Below are 18026 nucleotides of genomic sequence, written 5' to 3'. Positions count from 1 at the left end.
GCAAACATAGACCGTACAAACACCTCATGTTTTGGGCCTGGGAACCAATATCATTGCACCTAGCCAACAGGATTATCATAGCCAGAGGCGGATTTAACGGCAGGTGCACTGGGTGCATGCCCTGGGCCCCGACTTCTGAAGGGCCAGGCAAAACCCCAACTTTACACTTTTTTCTAATGACACCAAGTTTGGTTTCATATGTGCAATTTTAATTACGTACAGGTTAATCAGCAGTAAAACCTGATAGTATGTTTATATTCGCTTATTTTCATTATTTCATTACTACGCTGCATACTATACACATACTACCCTGCATAGGTCCCGCGCGGCTGTGCTACTGCTCATCGGAGCAATAGAATCGTATTTGCTACTTTGTACTTACAAAGGTTCTCCTTCAGTGCAGACTTACGATATACGCAAATATGCATATATTGTATATTGTTGAAATTATATTAAGATAAAATTAATTTCTGTTGTTATATCAGCGCCTGGATTTTCGTAGTTTATGAATAATTTTTGAACTTTAATTAATCATTAATTTATTGCACTATTATGAAAAATCTCTTCTCTAGTATTCTAATCATTCAGACTATTAAATTTTATATTTTTATTTTCATTGGTAGGCTACGATTGAAAATAAAAATATAGGTAGTAGGTAGCTAGAAAAATGAAACAACATCTGTCGGGGGCTGAAAAAAGACAAATTAAAAAAAGACGCGAGCAAGTTGCCAACCAACAGAAAGGAACATTGGACAAATTTATAACTGGCCCTGGCCATTCAGGCCATCATAATTTGAGCAACAATGAAGATGAAGAACAAGGAGCTTTCATCAGTCAACAAAAAGAGTTAGTTGAAGTTGAAAACCAAGGTATAGAAGAAAGCAACAATGATGAAGAAGATGAAGAACTAGTCAATAGTCAACCAGGTGAAAAACCAGTAGAAAAAAATATAGAAGAAAGTCCATTAGAAAATATTGAAACACAAACGGAAAATATTCCATTCGAAGTTACACTAAAAGATATTGCTCTCTGGCCTAACATTTTATCTAATGAAATGGTTGAATTTCTAATTTCAAATAAACCAAAAAATATAGGCGATATAACTAAACTTAAATCAGTCTATAAACACGGTGATCACATTTACTACAGAGGCTTGTGTAAAGACCATTTTTACAGAAAAAATTCGAATGGTGAAAAAGAAAGGACGTTGCTAATTTTTTCCGAAACATCCAAATCAATTTATTTTTACCCATGAAAAATGTTTTCAGGCTCAAAGTCTAAGTTGACTACAGGGTTCCAAAATTGGAAAAATATTGGAATAACTTTGTCCGAGCATGAAATGTTAAAAGAGCACGACGCTTCAATGTGTACATTATACAAGTGCTCCTCTACTTTAAATCGCATTGATGTTCAAAATCTGCAAATTACATTGCAAAAAGAAAATTATTGGAGAGAGATTCTGCGAAGAATTGTATCCACAATAAAATTCCTCGCAAGTTTGGGCATTGCTTTTAGAGGCCATAATGAGAGTGCAACATCTTCGAGAAAAGGCAATTATTTGACTAGTTTAGAGTATTTGAGCGAATATGACGATTTTTTTAAAGTTGCACTTACAAAAGTATGGAAATCAAGGTAGCAGACATGTAAATTACTTATCGCATCAGACGTGTGATGAACTTTTGCAAATAATTGCCGATTATCTTATGGCACACATTGTGGAGGAAATAAAATGCACAAAATATTATAGTATTATTTTAGATTCTACACCCGATGTTGTGCATATGGATCAACTTATTTTTGTAGTGCACTATTTATCAGCAAATGGGGATGATAAAGAAAGATTTTTAAAGTTCTTCCCTATAGAAAGACATGATGCGGAGTATCTAGAAGAGACAGTTTTATCTACCTTGCAAAATTTGCCAGTATATATAAAATATTGCCGTGGACAATCGTACAACAATGCAGCAAATATGTCGGGCAAGTACAATAGTCTGCAAACAAGAATAAGACAACATGCTCCATCAGCAACGTTTATTCCGTGCTCCAGTCATTCACTTAATTTAGTTGGTTATGTTGCTGCAGAGAGTTGTAGTAATACTTCCAGATATCTTTTATGCGTGCAAAATTTGTTTGTTTTTTTCTCTGCATCAACGTTTCGATGGAACATGTTATGCAATAAATTGGATAAAGGTTCTTATACATTAAAGAAATTGTCAGATACAAGGTGGTCTGCCAGGGCTGATGCAGTTTTAGCATTAAAATGTGGCTACAAAAATATAAAAGAGGCATTAAATGAGTTATGCAATTCCACAAAAGAAAAAAAAAATTGTTGTTATTGAAGCAAAATCATTACTTAAAGAAATGAATGATTATGAAACTGCTATAATGACAGTCCTATGGAATAAAATTTTGCAAAGAATCAATGCGACAAGTAAATCTTTACGCTCTATTGACTGCACAATTGTTAAAGGTGAGTCATTATTAAAAAGTCTAGAAATTTTTATTAATGAAAACATAAGTCATAATTTTAACGAAATTGAATCAGAAGTTAAAGAACTAACAGATAAAACATTTGAAGATTATCGCAAGCAAACATGTACAGAAAATCGAAAGGAATTTTTTTTACATAATGTACTCTACATAATATGCGATCATTTAATAACAGAACTGAACAGATGTGGAAAAATTTATGAAAATGTTATAAGTAATTTTAGAGTTTTTTTCCTTTTTACATTGTGTAGAAGAAAAGAAAAAATGTGTTAATAATTTAATAGAAATGTATAAAGATGACCTTGATTCAAGTAATTTTAAAGGTGAGTTGGAACAGTTTTTAATCTCTTTAGATGAAGAAGACGAGCGATCAATTAATAATATATACAAAAAAGCATTAGATATGAAAGCAACTTTTCCAAATGTGGAAATTATTTTGAAAATTTTGTTAACCATGCCAATTTCAAACGCATCAGGGGAACGCTCATTTTCTTGTCTAAAAAGAGTAAAAAATTATCTAAGAAATTCAATTTCAGAGGAGAGACTAAATAATATGGCTATTTTATATATAGAGAGAGTGATTTACTTAAAATTATTGATTGTGATGAGATAGTTAATAAGTTTGCAAAATGAAAAGCAAGAAAAAAATTTATTTAAATATTTTTACATTTGTAATTTTAATTTCAAGTAAAATTCTATGATTTTTTTGTTCAAATTTCCGATTGTTACTCCTATTATACGTATACTATCATTAATTATAATTATACTTTTACATATGTTCAAACTATTAGTTCAAAACTTTGTGATTATTATTATGTTGTTATTAATTATATTATACATATATTATATTCAAATTTTGTTGGAAATAAAACATTAATAGTACATAATATTTTTTATTTATTTTAAAAAATGGTTAACATGTATTTTTATTTTCCCTGTCTCTCTCTTTTTTTTAAGGGGCCCAATATTTTCTTCTGCACCCGGGGCCTCAACTGACCTTAATCCGTCTCTGATCATAGCTCTTCAATTGCCAATCAAAGGGCAAAAGAATGACATTCTAAATACCAGGTTATACTTCATCATCCTAGATTCCCTCATTGACTAGCTGGTTAGCAACTTTTCTACTTCTGATTCAGAAATGCTTTTTTTTTTTTTTTTTTTTTTAAAACCCCACGCACAAGTTTAAATAGAACCTATGATACTTAGTACAGTGTATAAGTTGAATGTTAAGAACATGAAAGAAGATACTTATTGACATTAGATTTGAATTTCTGTAGATTGTAATTATCAGGAAATACATATGAAGGGAGGTTGTTCCAGAAAACAGAAGTTGAAAGGAATAAATAAGGAAAAAGAAAGGTTGACTCTGTGAATTTAAAGTTTGAAGTTGGACAGTAAAAGGTTGCTGACTGATTGCAGCACATATTTGGACTAATTTGGAAGAGAGAGAGAGCAGGAATTACAGAAGCCAAATTAGAAAAACTTGGAAGTATCTATAAAAAATGCATGCAGCAGAAACAAAACATTTGTGAGACAGAGAGTACAGAGCCTTTGTTAGAGATGGGTCATTAATTAATCTAACTGCCCTCTTCTGAATTGAATCTAGAAGCCTGAGAGAGGCTTTGGGGGGGCACCGCTCGAGATGTAGGAACAGTATTCTACGGTAGGGTGGATTTGCGAAAGGAAACAATATTTGCAATGTGCTTATGCCAAGAGAGATTAGAAATCAGAGTAATCCCTAATAGAGATGTGAACTTGTCTAGAAATTTGAGAGTTATTCAAGATAAGCATAGGAGCGGAAAAATTCTTTTTGCAAGATATAAGAGCGGATCGAGTTTTAGAAGGATTGAAATCAACTAAGTTATTTTTGCCCTTGGAGAATTATCTGGAGATCAGCATTTAAGGAATTGGTAGTGGATATTTGAGAAGTGGAAGCTGTTTGTGCAGGGCAAGATTTCTCAAACTGGAAAGTGGAATGCAATATGCTATTATCAGCAAAATTATGGATAAGATTTCCAGTCAATGGAAGAAGGTAATATACAAGAGGAAAAGAGTGGAAAAAAGAACTGAACCATGGGGAACACCTGCATTAGTGTAGAAGTTAGAACACAGAAAGCCATATACCAACACTGCAGTGTGGTCAGAGAGAACACTGGATACCCAATTATGAAAAACAGTTGGCAAACCATAAGATGGAAGCTTATTTAGAAGACCTTTACGATCAAAAGACTTTGGAATGTCAAGAGAAACTGCTCGAGTTTCACCAAACTTTTTCATTGAATTTGTCCATAGATGGGTAACATAAGCCAGAATATCACAAGTGGATTGACACTGACAGAAACGATAATGGCGATCGTTGATCATGTGGAAGGTTTCTAGATAGTTTATGTTTGCAGTTAATTGATTTTTTTTTTTCCACTTTAGAAAGAGTAGAAGTAATTGCAATGGTCGATAATTGGATGGAAGGGATTTGTCACCCTTTTTAGGAACTGGCTGGATATGAGCAAATTTCCAAGCAGAAGGAAAAACACCTTTGGAATAAGAAAGTGAAATAAAGGCATCTAAGAACATGAGTGAGCACAGGTTTTGAGAACAAGTGGAGAAATACCATCAGGACACAATGCTTTTTTGATGCCATAAAAGCATCAGGTCATCAGTTACAAGAGTCAGAAGAAAAGTCAGATGCTAACAGATCAGCTTTATCTTTGGCTGAGGTGGCAACAGAACCATCCGGTTTTGAGAGAGGTGGAAATTCCAAGCAGAAGGAAAAACACCTTTGGAATAAGAAAGTGAAATAAAGGCAACTAAGAACATGAGTTAGCACAGGTTTTGAGAACAAGTGGAGAAATACCATCAGGACCCAATGCTTTTTTGATGCGATAAAAGCATTGGGTTAATTATATTAGATGGGCAAAAGTTGTGGCCAATAGCTTTGGCAAGAGACCATAATGCTTGACTACCATTTGGACAAGAAGCAAGTTTTATATTCTTAGCTTGTTCAAAATCCAGTTTGGACTTATTATTAACTGCTTTACAATTGTTGCAAGCTTTGGTGTTGGCAGAAAATGAACCTGGAGATTTGGATACAAGCCAATTTTGATATGCAGCATTCTTATCTTGAACAGCCTTAGCACATTTACTGGAAAACCACAGTTTAGATAAAGGACATGATTTTAAGTTGGAGTGTGTAACAAAGGATTCCACCTCTACAAGAATAATTTCACTGACACGAACTGAGCAAACACTGACATAAGATGATTTAATTTTGCTTTCTTGTTATGCCAAACAACACAAGAATGAGAATGGCCACGAAAGAAAGGCTCTATTGGAGAAGAGACCATCATCAATTTGTGATCTGAGGTGCCTAGACAACCACTGACCTCAGCAGTGTACTTAGAAGGGTTGTTTGTGAGAAAGATCATGTTGACTGTGTGGTTAACATTGTCTGGTATTCTGATAAGTAAATGAACAGTTTGTGCGAGGTCATCAGTAGTTGCAAAAGCCTTGTCTTCACAACCAGCTGGGTCCGTGTGACTAAAAAATGGAAGCCATCTAGAGTTGTGAACATTGAAATCACCTGGTGAATTTTCGCCATCTGTTGCTGCTATCAACATCTTAAATGCACATCTTGTGTAATAGTGCTTAAAAGCAGCAAGTGGCTGGATAAGAGATTTTGTGTTAGGAGGTAAAAACAGGATTTTGATGTTTGGTGACAGTTCAGCACGGGGTGGAGGGTGACTTGGTGCATTGTCAAAACAATTAAAATCTTAAAATCCAAATTTTCCTTTTTGCAGTAGCTTCAAAACACATCTAGTAGAAGATCAGTGAAGATCTGCCCTATCATCCACCCTCTTCTGCTGTTCCTAAAGTTAACAGGAGAGATTGTTTCTAGAGGGATGGGATACACTTAAATAGAAAAGGTGCAAGAATATTTGCTGATGCTATCGAGGCAGTGTTAGGCGGGTTGGAAAACTAAACTGCTAGCTTGGCGGGATTCACAGACTAATAGATTAATGGTAGCCACAGGTAGAGGTGAAAGTGATTCTGGCATTGCTTTTATTAGCTAAGTTTGCAGATGATATGAAAGTTCTAATGACAGTAATAATAGTACACTACTGCAACAGGATGTGGAAAAGTTGAGCAGAAAGGCTGAGAGGTAGCAACTGAAGTTTAACATTGACAAATGTAAAACTGTATATGGGTAGCAGAAACTCCAGTGTAGCCTACCAACCGGGTGATACTACATTTTGATTAGTGGAGAATGAAAAGGACTTGGGAGTAATCGTGCAATCAGATATGAAGTTTTCTGAGCAGTGCAAAAAGGGTGCAAGAGTAGCACCCTTTTTGCACTCATGGTGTCTTGTCAGTGATATAAAGGAATTTTGCTAGCAGGGATAAGGGGGTGATTGTCCGCTTGTATTCAATGGTTAAGCCACATCTTGAGTACTGTATACAGGTCTGGAGGCCTCATTTTAAGAAAGATGTAGAGTTGCTGGAATGAGTAAAGAGAAGGGCAATGAGATTGGTGAGTGGAACAAAGGGTTGGTGTTACCAAGAAAGGCTTACGCACTGCAAATTGCAGTTCTGGAGACTAGACAAGGTGATCTAATTGAGCTATATAAAGCCTTGAATGGATTGAGCAAGCTCAATGCTAATGGGATTCTTCCTCTTGCCCACTCACCTGAGGGGGCATAAATTCAAATTGAGGAAAGACAGTTGTAGAATAGATGTTCAGAAATTTGCCTTTAACCAGCGGGTGGTTGATAGTTGGAACAAACTTCTATCTGTTGTAGTGGAGGTCAGCAACTTAAATAAGTTCAAGGCAGAACTAGACAAACATTTGGGGTGAAACATTTGGAATGGATAGGTGAAATGGGAAGAGTTTTTTTTTTCTTTTTTGGCTGATGCTATATAAGCTTGGTTTCTTGCATCATATGCCTCTACTAATGCTAGCACAGGTAGTTGAGGTTGACAGTTTGAATAAATTCAAAGGTCAACTGGATAATTGATCTTTGAATTAACCTTTATGGGGAGGGAAGGAAGCAATTTGTATTTTTTAATCTAAATGCTCTGGCTTCTTTGCACTATCACTGTAACTATTACTATTTGACATGAGCTTACTATTTGCCATGCAGTATATGAAATGTTTTTCTAAGTTGTAATATATCTAAAACTATCTGTTGAAAATTCATTATTCATTATAGGGCAATTCATTATAGAGTTGAGTTTGTTCTGCTGTGGGAATTAAGGCCATTCCATTATCCATATAGTTTCAATCCTGTTGTCTTCAAAACAAATGAAAGAACTAGAGAGTCATTGTAAATGTTTACAGATGTGATAAGTTAAGTTAAAGTTAATCTTATATTTTAGGTTTTTCTTGAGCATTTATTTATTTTATTTTTATTTTTATGCAGGCCACTTATATGGTTGGGCATGGCAATATTTGAAAGATTTAATATGCGTAATATTTTGTTGTGTGATGAAACCACTTTGCAAAACTGGTTATCTCTTATTGAATCAAATTATCATTCAAATCCATATCATAATTCTACTCATGCTGCTGATGTTCTACAGGCAACAGCATATTTCCTACAAAAACCAAGATTAAAAGTGAGTAGTAATAATTTTTATTTTAAGTTCTATTATATGAATTAAAAAGCATGAACATTCTCTCTCTTCTACATTCCATAATTGTGTGAACTGTCGAAAAGAATTCTTTATATACTTTATTACACAAAATTTTGATTTCCTGGTAGTTTGTTTTTTCCTATCTGATTTCTTCCATTGTTTATTTTTTGACATTTTCTGCATATACATTTGTACATTTTTATAAACATATTAGGTTACCCTCTTCGTTTAAATTAATTTTGTATTCTGTTGATGGCTTTAAAAATCAATAAGTAATAATAAATAATAATTAAGTAATTTATCAAACATTTAAGCTTATTATAATCATTATATGAGCTCATTATAGGTTTCAAGACCTGCTTAATTAACTAGTCTTGAAATATATAATCAGACTAGAACAAGAAATTGGATTTCCATAATCTCTGATTATTTGTATATACTAATTTCATTGATATTATTGACACATATTGCTCTACTATGTGTCAAAAAAAAAGTATAATGGATCTTGAAATGGAAGCTTTGCTGATTTGTCAAATTAAGTTTCATTTTTACTTGAGCCTTGAGCTTAACAGCCTAGAGACTATTTGCAACCTAGAAGGTCTGTAATAGATCTGTTATACAAGTCTGTTATACATGTTATACCTGTCCATTTATGTATGCATCTGCACATGTCCATTTACATTTTCGCGTATGCATGTTAGTATGTACATGTGCATCGAGACGTGCATGGACATGCACAAATTTCGATTTACGTGTGATAAATGAATATGTGGGCACATGTCCATTTACATACAACAACTTGCAACAACAATTAGATATTTTATCTAACAGCAATTTTATCTAACAGCAGTTAGATAAAAAATAAAAAATAAACTGTAAAGAGCAAAAGCCTTTGAAGGAATTTTTTGCTATTTGCATGTGTGTGCAAGTACGCATGATAAATAGATTAGTGAGCACATGCCCATTTACATATGCCCAAATTTAGTTTGCGTCCATTTACGTATGACTATTAAGATCTTAAAACTTATCAAAATAAATTAGATAAAAAAAAATGTTCGATTGCGTATGCGCCTGCGCATGTCAGTTTACGTATTACGTATGCGTGCGCATGTCCGATTACGTCTGCGCGTGCACATACCCAATTGCGTATGCGCGTGCGCATATCCGATTAGGTATGCGCGTGCGCATGCCCGATTAGGTATGCACGCATGTCCGATTACGTATGTGCGACAGCATGTCCTATGCGCGTGCATAGGACATGCCCGTTTACGTATGCGCTTTCGCATGCGCTTCTCCGATTGCGTGCGCATGTCCGATTAGGTATGCACGTGCGCATGTCAGTTTATGTATGCGCGTGCATATGCCTGATTACGTATGCGCGTGCGTGTGTCCGATTACGTATGCGCATGCGCATGTCAGTTTACGTATGCGCGTGCACGTGTCTTGCGCATACGTAAAATTACGCATGCGTATTTTATTTTATTTTATTTTTATTTTATTTTATTTTATTAATAGCAAGATACACAACAGGTAACCATTAACAGTGTATCTGAGATCAGATCAATAAACATAATAACAATAATATGAAATCCAACAGGACGATAAACATTGATATAGATTCAAACAATAAAAGCATATGTACAAAAGAGGATTGTATAAAGTTAAGTTACCGGTAAAACAAGTAATAATTAATCCATTAGAGAATAGAAAAATAATATAACAAATAATAAGCTACAATAATTAGATGTGAGCTAGTCACTTTGCAGTTTAAGAGAAGAGGCAAACTTGTGGATGGAGTTCATCAGTGATTGGGAGTTGTCAAAGAAGTCAATGAGAGAGTCATTTGCTGATTTGCTGATTCTGTTCAGTGGGCTGAACTTCATAAAGTCCGTGTTGGCAGAGTCAAGGCGAAACGGTGTAAGGTTCCTGACTTGTCTACAGGGAGCATTGAAGTTTATTTTACTCAGGATATCAAATGCTTCATAAATTCCAGTGATTACTTTGGCTAGAAGGGTGATGTCAGCAGTAACTCTTCTAGTGCACAGAGGCCTCAGATGAAAGTAATCACACAGCGATTCATAATACACTGAGTGATAGAATAGAGTATATCATACATAATGCGCGTGCATAAATTATGTAAAATGACGTATGCTCATACGTAATTTTATGCATGAGCACTACATAGTTTTATGTATGCACGTGCACATGCGCTCATGCATGTCATACGTAAATAAACTATTGCATAAACTGACCAGATTAATTTAGATCTGACCAGATTAATTTCAAATGTTCATCCTTAAAATAAGTAGCCCATTTAACTATTAGGAGCATTCCCAGAAGCTTGGAAAAATTACATTGTAATTTTTCCCAATACCAAAGATTAAACATCCAAAACTGGCTATTTCTGTTAGTTGCCATAGATATTTGCACTCAGTCATTTCGGGGAGATCAACAGTAACAAACTAGAAACCCTTTTTTGCATACAAAAAGCACTAAATACCATGTCTTAATTCCAGCGCTCATTGGGATTTTAAGGAATTATTTTAATATAAGAGTAAATTTGCCTGCCACAGCAGAGAAAACTTACTGTTAAGCACCAAATGCTGCTTAACAGTAAGTTTTGCTAACAGTAATTGTAGTACCGTTTCTTGGATGGTACTACAATTTTATAACATGTGCTGGAGATGTAAAATTCTTCATCCAAATTTCCAAATGTAAAATTCTTCATCCAAATTTTCAAAGTAAAATTCTTCATCCAAATTTCCATGAATCAGCAGAAAGTATTTGCGAGATAGCGAATAGCACAATTTGAGAATTTGAGAGCTATCTGGATTGCATCTAATGATATTAAGACTAGGAGACCGGCAGAATTACTTAACAAGTGCAGGTCAATGTTGAAAAAAAGCCATGAATTAGGGTTCAATTTGAAAGTGTCTGCAATTTTGCCCAGACACGACAGGGGGGTATATGATGAGAGCCTTGTCGATCAATTCGGCCCTAGAAAGATTGTGCAAGGCTCAAGGGGTAGAATTTTTTTCAGCCTGGTCTATACTTGTTAACAGGAGAGACTGCTTCTACAAGGATGGGATACACTTAAATAGAAAGGGTGCAAGAATATTTGCTGATGCTATCCAGACAGTGTTAGGTGGGTCGGAAAACTGCTAGCTTGGGGATACAAGGACTAAAAGATTAACAGTAGCCACTGGCAGAGGTGAAAGTGATTCTTGCACTGCTTCTATTGGAATGAGCAGAAGCCTGAAAAACAAGTGCAGGATATTTCAGAGACTGCTGGGAGTCATTGCGGTACAGTTAAACACTTGGGCTGTGTTTGGGTAGCTAAGAATAGGAACAGGTGCATGTATACTTGCGTGTACACCAATGCTAGGAGTTTGGTAAATAAATTTGATGAATTTGAGGTACTGCTCAAAGCATTAAAGGCAGATATTGTTGGGATATCAGAGACGAGATAGGAAAAATCCCTATATCATAAGGGAGGAGGGGTTATGCTATTAGTAAATAAACACATAAAATCCAAGGAAGTGAAGCTGGTCGACATCGCTGGACAGTGCAGTGTCGAGTCAGTTCGAGTAAGTATTGGGAGATCAAAATTGAGAGTAGGAGCGTGCTATAGGCCTAATGACTCTGATGAGCATAATAAGAAACTACAGGGAAAAAGAGTGGGCCAGTAAATCAGAGAGTCTTATAATGGGGGATTTTAAATTCCCAGATATCGACTGGAATTTGTGGGTTGGACACTCACACACTAGCAAGGCTTTTGTGGATTTATTGGATGATTGTGTTTTACATCAGCATGTTCAGGAGGCAATTAGAGGGAGTAATACTTTTGATTTGATTATCAGTAGTGATTCTTCATGCATTAAAAATCTGCAGATAAAGGAACCACTAGGTGGCAGTGTGCTGTCTTACTCAAAGAGGTAACTACCATCAGGGGTAAAGGGGTAAAAATTTTCAGATGAACTAATGAGACATATGGCAGAGAAGAAAAATGCATGGGATACATATAAATTAACACGTGACACAGAAGCCTAATATAAGTTGTTCTGTAACCAAGTTACAAAGGAGGTTAGGCACGCGAAGGCAGATTACGAGAAATCTTTGGAAAGGGATGCAAAGAAAAAACAGCAAAGAGTGCTTTACTTATGTAAACTCTAGAAGGAATGGGATGAATCAGATTGGTCCACTTGATATCGATGGTTCAACTGTTGATGATCCTGCTCAGGTAGCTAACAGACTAAATGAATATTTTGCATCGACATTCACACATGAGGAGTTATTCAGCGAGGGGAATGCCAGAGATGTATTCAACTCTGGCAGTAAGCTAGATAATCTTGTAATAACTGAGAGGAAAATGGAGGAGAAATTGTTGAAGATAAACACAAGAAAGGCACCTGGGTGGATGGGATCTATCCAGTTATATTAAAGGAGGCAGCAAAGGAAGTAAGCAAACCCTTAGCCATAATTATGAGAGTTTCCTTGACTTAAGGGAGGTACCTATAGACTTGAGATGGGCAAATGTGACCCCAATTCACAAAGGAGGATCAAAGGCTAAGACAAGTAATTATAGACCTCTGAGTTTAACTTCTGTTCCAGGAAAATTAATGGAGGCACTGGTTAAAGAAGCACTGCAGGATCATCTAGACAAGACTTCAGTTATTGATCGGACACAGCATGGTTTTGTTAAGGGGAAGCCTTAACAAAAGAACTTGGCTAACCTTGCCTAACCAATTTGATTGGATACTATGATGCAGTCACAAAAGAACTGGATGCAGGGAATAACTTTGGTATTATATACCTGGATCTTAGAAAGGCTTTTGATACTGTTGCACATGGAAGACTGCCGCACAAATTGGAGCAATGTGGCATTGAAGGCACATTGCTGCTATGGATAAAGGGGTGGTTGAGTGGGAGAAAACAGAGAGTGGTAATCAATGGACACTGCTCATCATGGATAAATGTTATTAGTGGAGTCCCTCAGGGTTCAGTGTTGGGTCCATTATTGTTTTCTGTATTTATAAATAATATTGATGATGGTATATCAAGCTTGTCCAAGTTTGCAGATGATACAAAGGTTGGCAGGGTTGGTAAGGACACTACTGATGCTATGCTGGTGCAACAGGATCTGGAAAGATTGAGCAGATGGGCTGAGAGGTGGCAAATAAGTTTAACATTGACAAATGTAAAGTACTACGTATGGGAAACAGCAACCCCAGGGCAACGTATCAACTCTGTGGTACTACACTGACATAGTGCATAGTATTTGGGTCAGGCGCCACCTGTGGTTTCCCACATCTGCGCCATATGTTCGCTGTGAAGGAATACAGTACTACTGTAAATGCCAGAAAAGTGTTGTGTGTTGTATATGACATATTGCGTTAGGTTCTGTTGTGTGTCCTGGCATTTGGCCGCAGGGTCCCTAGTGGGATTCCACGTTGCCCGCACACACCACTAGGAGGTAGCCAGTCTGCCCATTATTCTCTGGCTTGTCTCCGCCTGGGTCACCAGAGCTTCCTGGACGGAGACAAAAAAAAAAAAAAAACCAGACAGTGGTAGAGAATGAAAACGACCTGGGAGTAATTGTGCAGGTAGATATGAAGTTTTCTGAGCAGTGCAGATGGTCTGCAAGGGTAGCTCATGGTGTCTTGTCAATGATATACAGGAATTTTTCTATCAGGGATAAGGAAGTGATTATTGCCTTGTATAAGGCAATGGTCAGGCCACACTTTGAGTACTGCATACAGGTCTGGAGGCCTTATTTCAAGAAGGATGTAGACCTGCTGGAATGAGTACAGAGAAGGGCAACAAGATTAGTGAATGGAACAAAGGGTTGCTCTTACGAACAAAGGCTTAAATTTTGCAGATGACCCAATCTGATAAACTTAATTTTATCAGATGACCTCGCCGGAGACTAGGCACTGGCGAGGTCATCTGATAGAGGTGTATAAAGCCTTGAATGGTTTGAGCATGTTTGAGCAAATTTGCCTTTAGCCAGAGGGTAGTTGGTTGGTGGAACAGACTTCCATCCCTTGTTATGGAAGTTGATAGCCTAAATAAATTTAAGGTTCAGCTGAACAGGTATTTCGAACGAACAGAGGGGTGTAGTGGAAGTTTTTTTTTTTTTTTTTGGCTGATGCTGCATAAGCTTGTTTTCTTGCATCTCATGCCTCTACTAATGCTAATGCATCGGGCTCCATATTAATGCATAGAAGTCTGCCTAAATGACCATAACTTACAAGCGGGGTAAAAATGTGAAAATGACAACTTGATCTCTGTGACCGTGCACGCCCACACTTAACACTTTGCCAATATAAAGACAAAAATATTTGCTTCTTTATGGGCTACTAGAGAAGAACTGGTAGGAATTAGGGATCCTCAGCTAGCAACCAAGTACATTTTAAAGTGTGTCCAGCAATGTAAGCCTCTCAAATCTGGTCCTCAGCTCCCGATTCGCATTATAAGTCCATCCTTGGGATTGAGTACTGGTTCTTGCGATGGTTTAACAGAGTTGCTGGTCACCATTTTACTATCTCAAGGGCTATTCTCTACTCAAACCTTAACATCACAACTTTGATACAGCGAACAATTAACAGGAACATACACACTCTCGCACAGGCAGAGTGGATGCTTCAGCCCTGGATAAGATTCTAGTCAAACCATGTGCCAATTCTAGATGCTACAGAGGAGTAAATCAGCCACTGCGTCCTGTCGTGAACAATCTTAGTAGACTGCAAAGATTCTTCCCATCAAATGCAGCAAAAATATTTAACTCTCTGCACATGCCAAAAAACTGTGAGGATGCAACATACTGGAAAGAGATTTTCCAAAATTCTTATAGAATTACAGAAATATGAATCAGCTGCAAAGTGACAACATACCAAAGAATTGTGAGTAACTTTCTGCTTTAAGAACAATAATAAAATATACCTTCCCTAGCAGTTGTGTAAATATGTAAGTTATATATGGAATTACTGAATTTGTATAATGCATGTACAGAATCATTAATGTGTAAATACCGTATATACTGTATTAAATATAAAATGTGTTGATAATAATTCGGGATGAGATTGTGTTCAGTATAAGTAACCCACTGCCCATAGTATCTCATACCCTGACATGTACTTAGCACCCTCCTGGCACTTTGCTGTCCCAGGGTGGTTTCCTTTTGTCGAATAAACAGATAATAATAACAATAAAAAATGAACAAATAATGTCCATTTATTTGCTATTATTAGAGGCTCTTTATTTCATTGCACGTATATGCATTGCATTATGTATGTGTATGCGTATGTCCATTTACATATGTGCATGCACACGACTACTTACATATGCGAATGCGCATGATCATTTACATATGAGGATGTGCATGTCCATTTATGTATGCACATGTTTATTTAATTATTTGCTATTTTAAAGAGGCTCCTTATGTATGTGCGTTCACACGCACATTTACGTATGCATATCCACATAAGCTTTTACAAAAATATATGACTTTACAATAAAACTTTGCAAAAGTCATGGTACCTGGTTTATGGGGTGAATTTACAAAACCCCCTACACCAGCTACCATACACTGGCGTATCCCCCAATAAATGGAGATGTACATGTACATCTCCATTTATTGGGGGATACGCCAGTGCATGTCCCAAAATGGACATGCGCATGTGCTAGGAAAATTATGTTAAAAAAATCACACACAAAAAACATATAGCAGTTAATAGATACTTGGAAGGAGAACTAATACAAAAATAAATAAATAACTAAAATTATACAAATTTCTATAACAAAAGATTTCCTTGAGTTTCTGTGAGATTCTTGCCCATTTTATAGTTTTGGAGACATGTCCCTTTACGTATGTGCCACATGCAGATCTAGGATGATAAAAAGCATAGACGGCTGTCTACTTTTTATCATTTATAATTTATAATTTACACAAGCTTTTTAACAAAACCCTGGATGGGTCCAGGGATAGGAGCTTTTGATATCTAGATAGGATATGGGAGGAAGCATCTTTAAATCGGAGGAAGAGGAAGAAACCTGGGATTGTTAAAAATCAGTTTTCTCAGGGGAAAAGAAAACCCAATGATAGAAATTAAATATTATGGAATAAGATGTCATCGGGTAGGATTGAACTTTGGAGGGCCACAAACATTGTAATACCCATGATTTTTTCGGCCCCAAAAAAACAATTTTCGTTCCCTTGGAGATGATATCACCCTCGTTGAGAACCCCTGCTTTAATTGGTTTGCTTATGTCTTTTACTGCTTTTTCTTTTGTCTAGTTACTCAATTTGCATGGTGTAACAGGTTTTGTGTAACCTTATTTAGGGAGTCACATTGTTTTCCATTATAAATAGTGAATATTTAGTTCTATTTCAATTTGAATTTAAAAATATAAGTAAGCGCTGGTTATAGTGATCACGTTTGCAAATTGAATTTTGATTCTTATAAGCAAAAATCGACAAATATTATCCAGGGGCTATAAAATCACAAATTTGGGCTAAATGCCATTTTTTGGGTTCCATTTGTCTCTGCACAGTGCGCATGTTCTTAGAACGGAGGATTGTACGGTCAAAAGTGACCCTGCAGAGTTTCAAGAGCAGCCATATACACCTTATGACAATACTACGGCACTGGATCCAACACTCCCTGATGACCCTATCACGGAATGGGTCAAAACCTCCCAGTGGGAACTGGAGGACCTTATGACTGACTCCAGTAAACACATGACTACAGCCCTAAGATGAAAGATTATTATTATTATTATGAGCCATAAGGTGCAAGAAAGCCTAAGGCTTATGCTGCACCGGCCAAAAAAAAAATCCCGTGTTACCCTGAGAGAGAGAGCAATAATTACCGTCTGGTCAAAGATGGAATACTTATTGCTGAATTTGGGACAGCCACACGTTCTTTAAAAACGATGGCTTCTCTCATTCAATGCGTATACATTGAATGTGAGAAGGCTGCAGCCAAATTAGAGGCTTATATGGAGAAACCAAATGCAACAGTGCCCTCGTTCGATGGTGTGCTGAAGACTGCTACCAAGCCAAGTAATTAACATTAGCATTAGTAGAGGCATTTGATGCAAGAAAGCAAGCTTATGCAGCATCAGCCAAAAAAAAAACCACTTCTACTTCAAACCTCTGTTCGTTCGAAATACCTGTCCAGCTGAGCCTTAAATTTAGTTAGGCTATCAACTTCCACGACAAGGGATGAAAGTCTGTTCCACCAACCAACTACCCGCTGGCCAAAGGCAAATTTCCGCACATCTATCCTACATCTGTCTTTTCTCAATTTGAATTTATGCCCTATCAGGTGATTATTCTGAGCAAGAGGAAAAATCCCATCAGCAAAGAGCATGCTCAAACCATTCAAGGTTTGTTGTTTGTTGTTGCCCTTCTCTTTACTCGTTCCAGCAGCTCTACATCCTTCTTGAAATGAGGCATCCAGATCTGTATACAGTACACAAGATGTGGCCTGACCATTGCCTTATACAAGGGAATAATCACCTCCTTATCCCTGCTAGAAAAATTCCTGTATATCACTGACAATACACCATAAGCTACTCTTGTTGCCCGTCTGCACTGCTCAGAGAACTTCATATCTGCCTGCACAATTACCCTCAGGTCCTTTTCATTCGCTACCCACTATCACGGTAGTACCACAGAGTTGATACATTGCTCTGGGATTGCTGTTTCCCGTAGGTAGTATTTTACATTTGTCAATGTTAAACTTCATTTGCAACCTCTCAGCCCATCTGCTCAACCTTTCCAGATCCTGTTGCAGCAGCATAGTGTCATTAGTGTCCTTGACAACCCTGCCCACCTTTGTATGGTCTGCAGACTTGGACATGCAAGCTTGATATACCATGATCAATATCATTTATAAATACAG

The 18026-nt window shown here is 36.7% G+C and overlaps 1 protein-coding gene across 2 annotated transcripts in view; it reads left to right on the top strand.

Moving 5' to 3' along the window:
- Nucleotides 1-18026, top strand: part of LOC150089304 (high affinity cAMP-specific and IBMX-insensitive 3',5'-cyclic phosphodiesterase 8B-like) — a 764745-nt gene that overhangs the window by 647056 nt on the left and 99663 nt on the right. For both annotated transcript variants that reach the window (XM_090388973.1, XM_090388965.1), the window contains exon 15: nt 7905-8100. In XM_090388973.1, coding sequence (XP_090245099.1) covers nt 7905-8100 — 196 coding nt within the window. The remainder of the gene's footprint in view (nt 1-7904; nt 8101-18026) is intronic.

The sequence above is a fragment of the Mastigoproctus giganteus genome, chromosome 2, assembly GCF_048544385.1.
Source record: "Mastigoproctus giganteus isolate SK-2022 chromosome 2, ASM4854438v1, whole genome shotgun sequence".
Taxonomy (NCBI): Eukaryota; Metazoa; Arthropoda; class Arachnida; order Uropygi; family Thelyphonidae; genus Mastigoproctus; species Mastigoproctus giganteus.
This window is presented reverse-complemented; position numbering and strand designations above follow the sequence as displayed.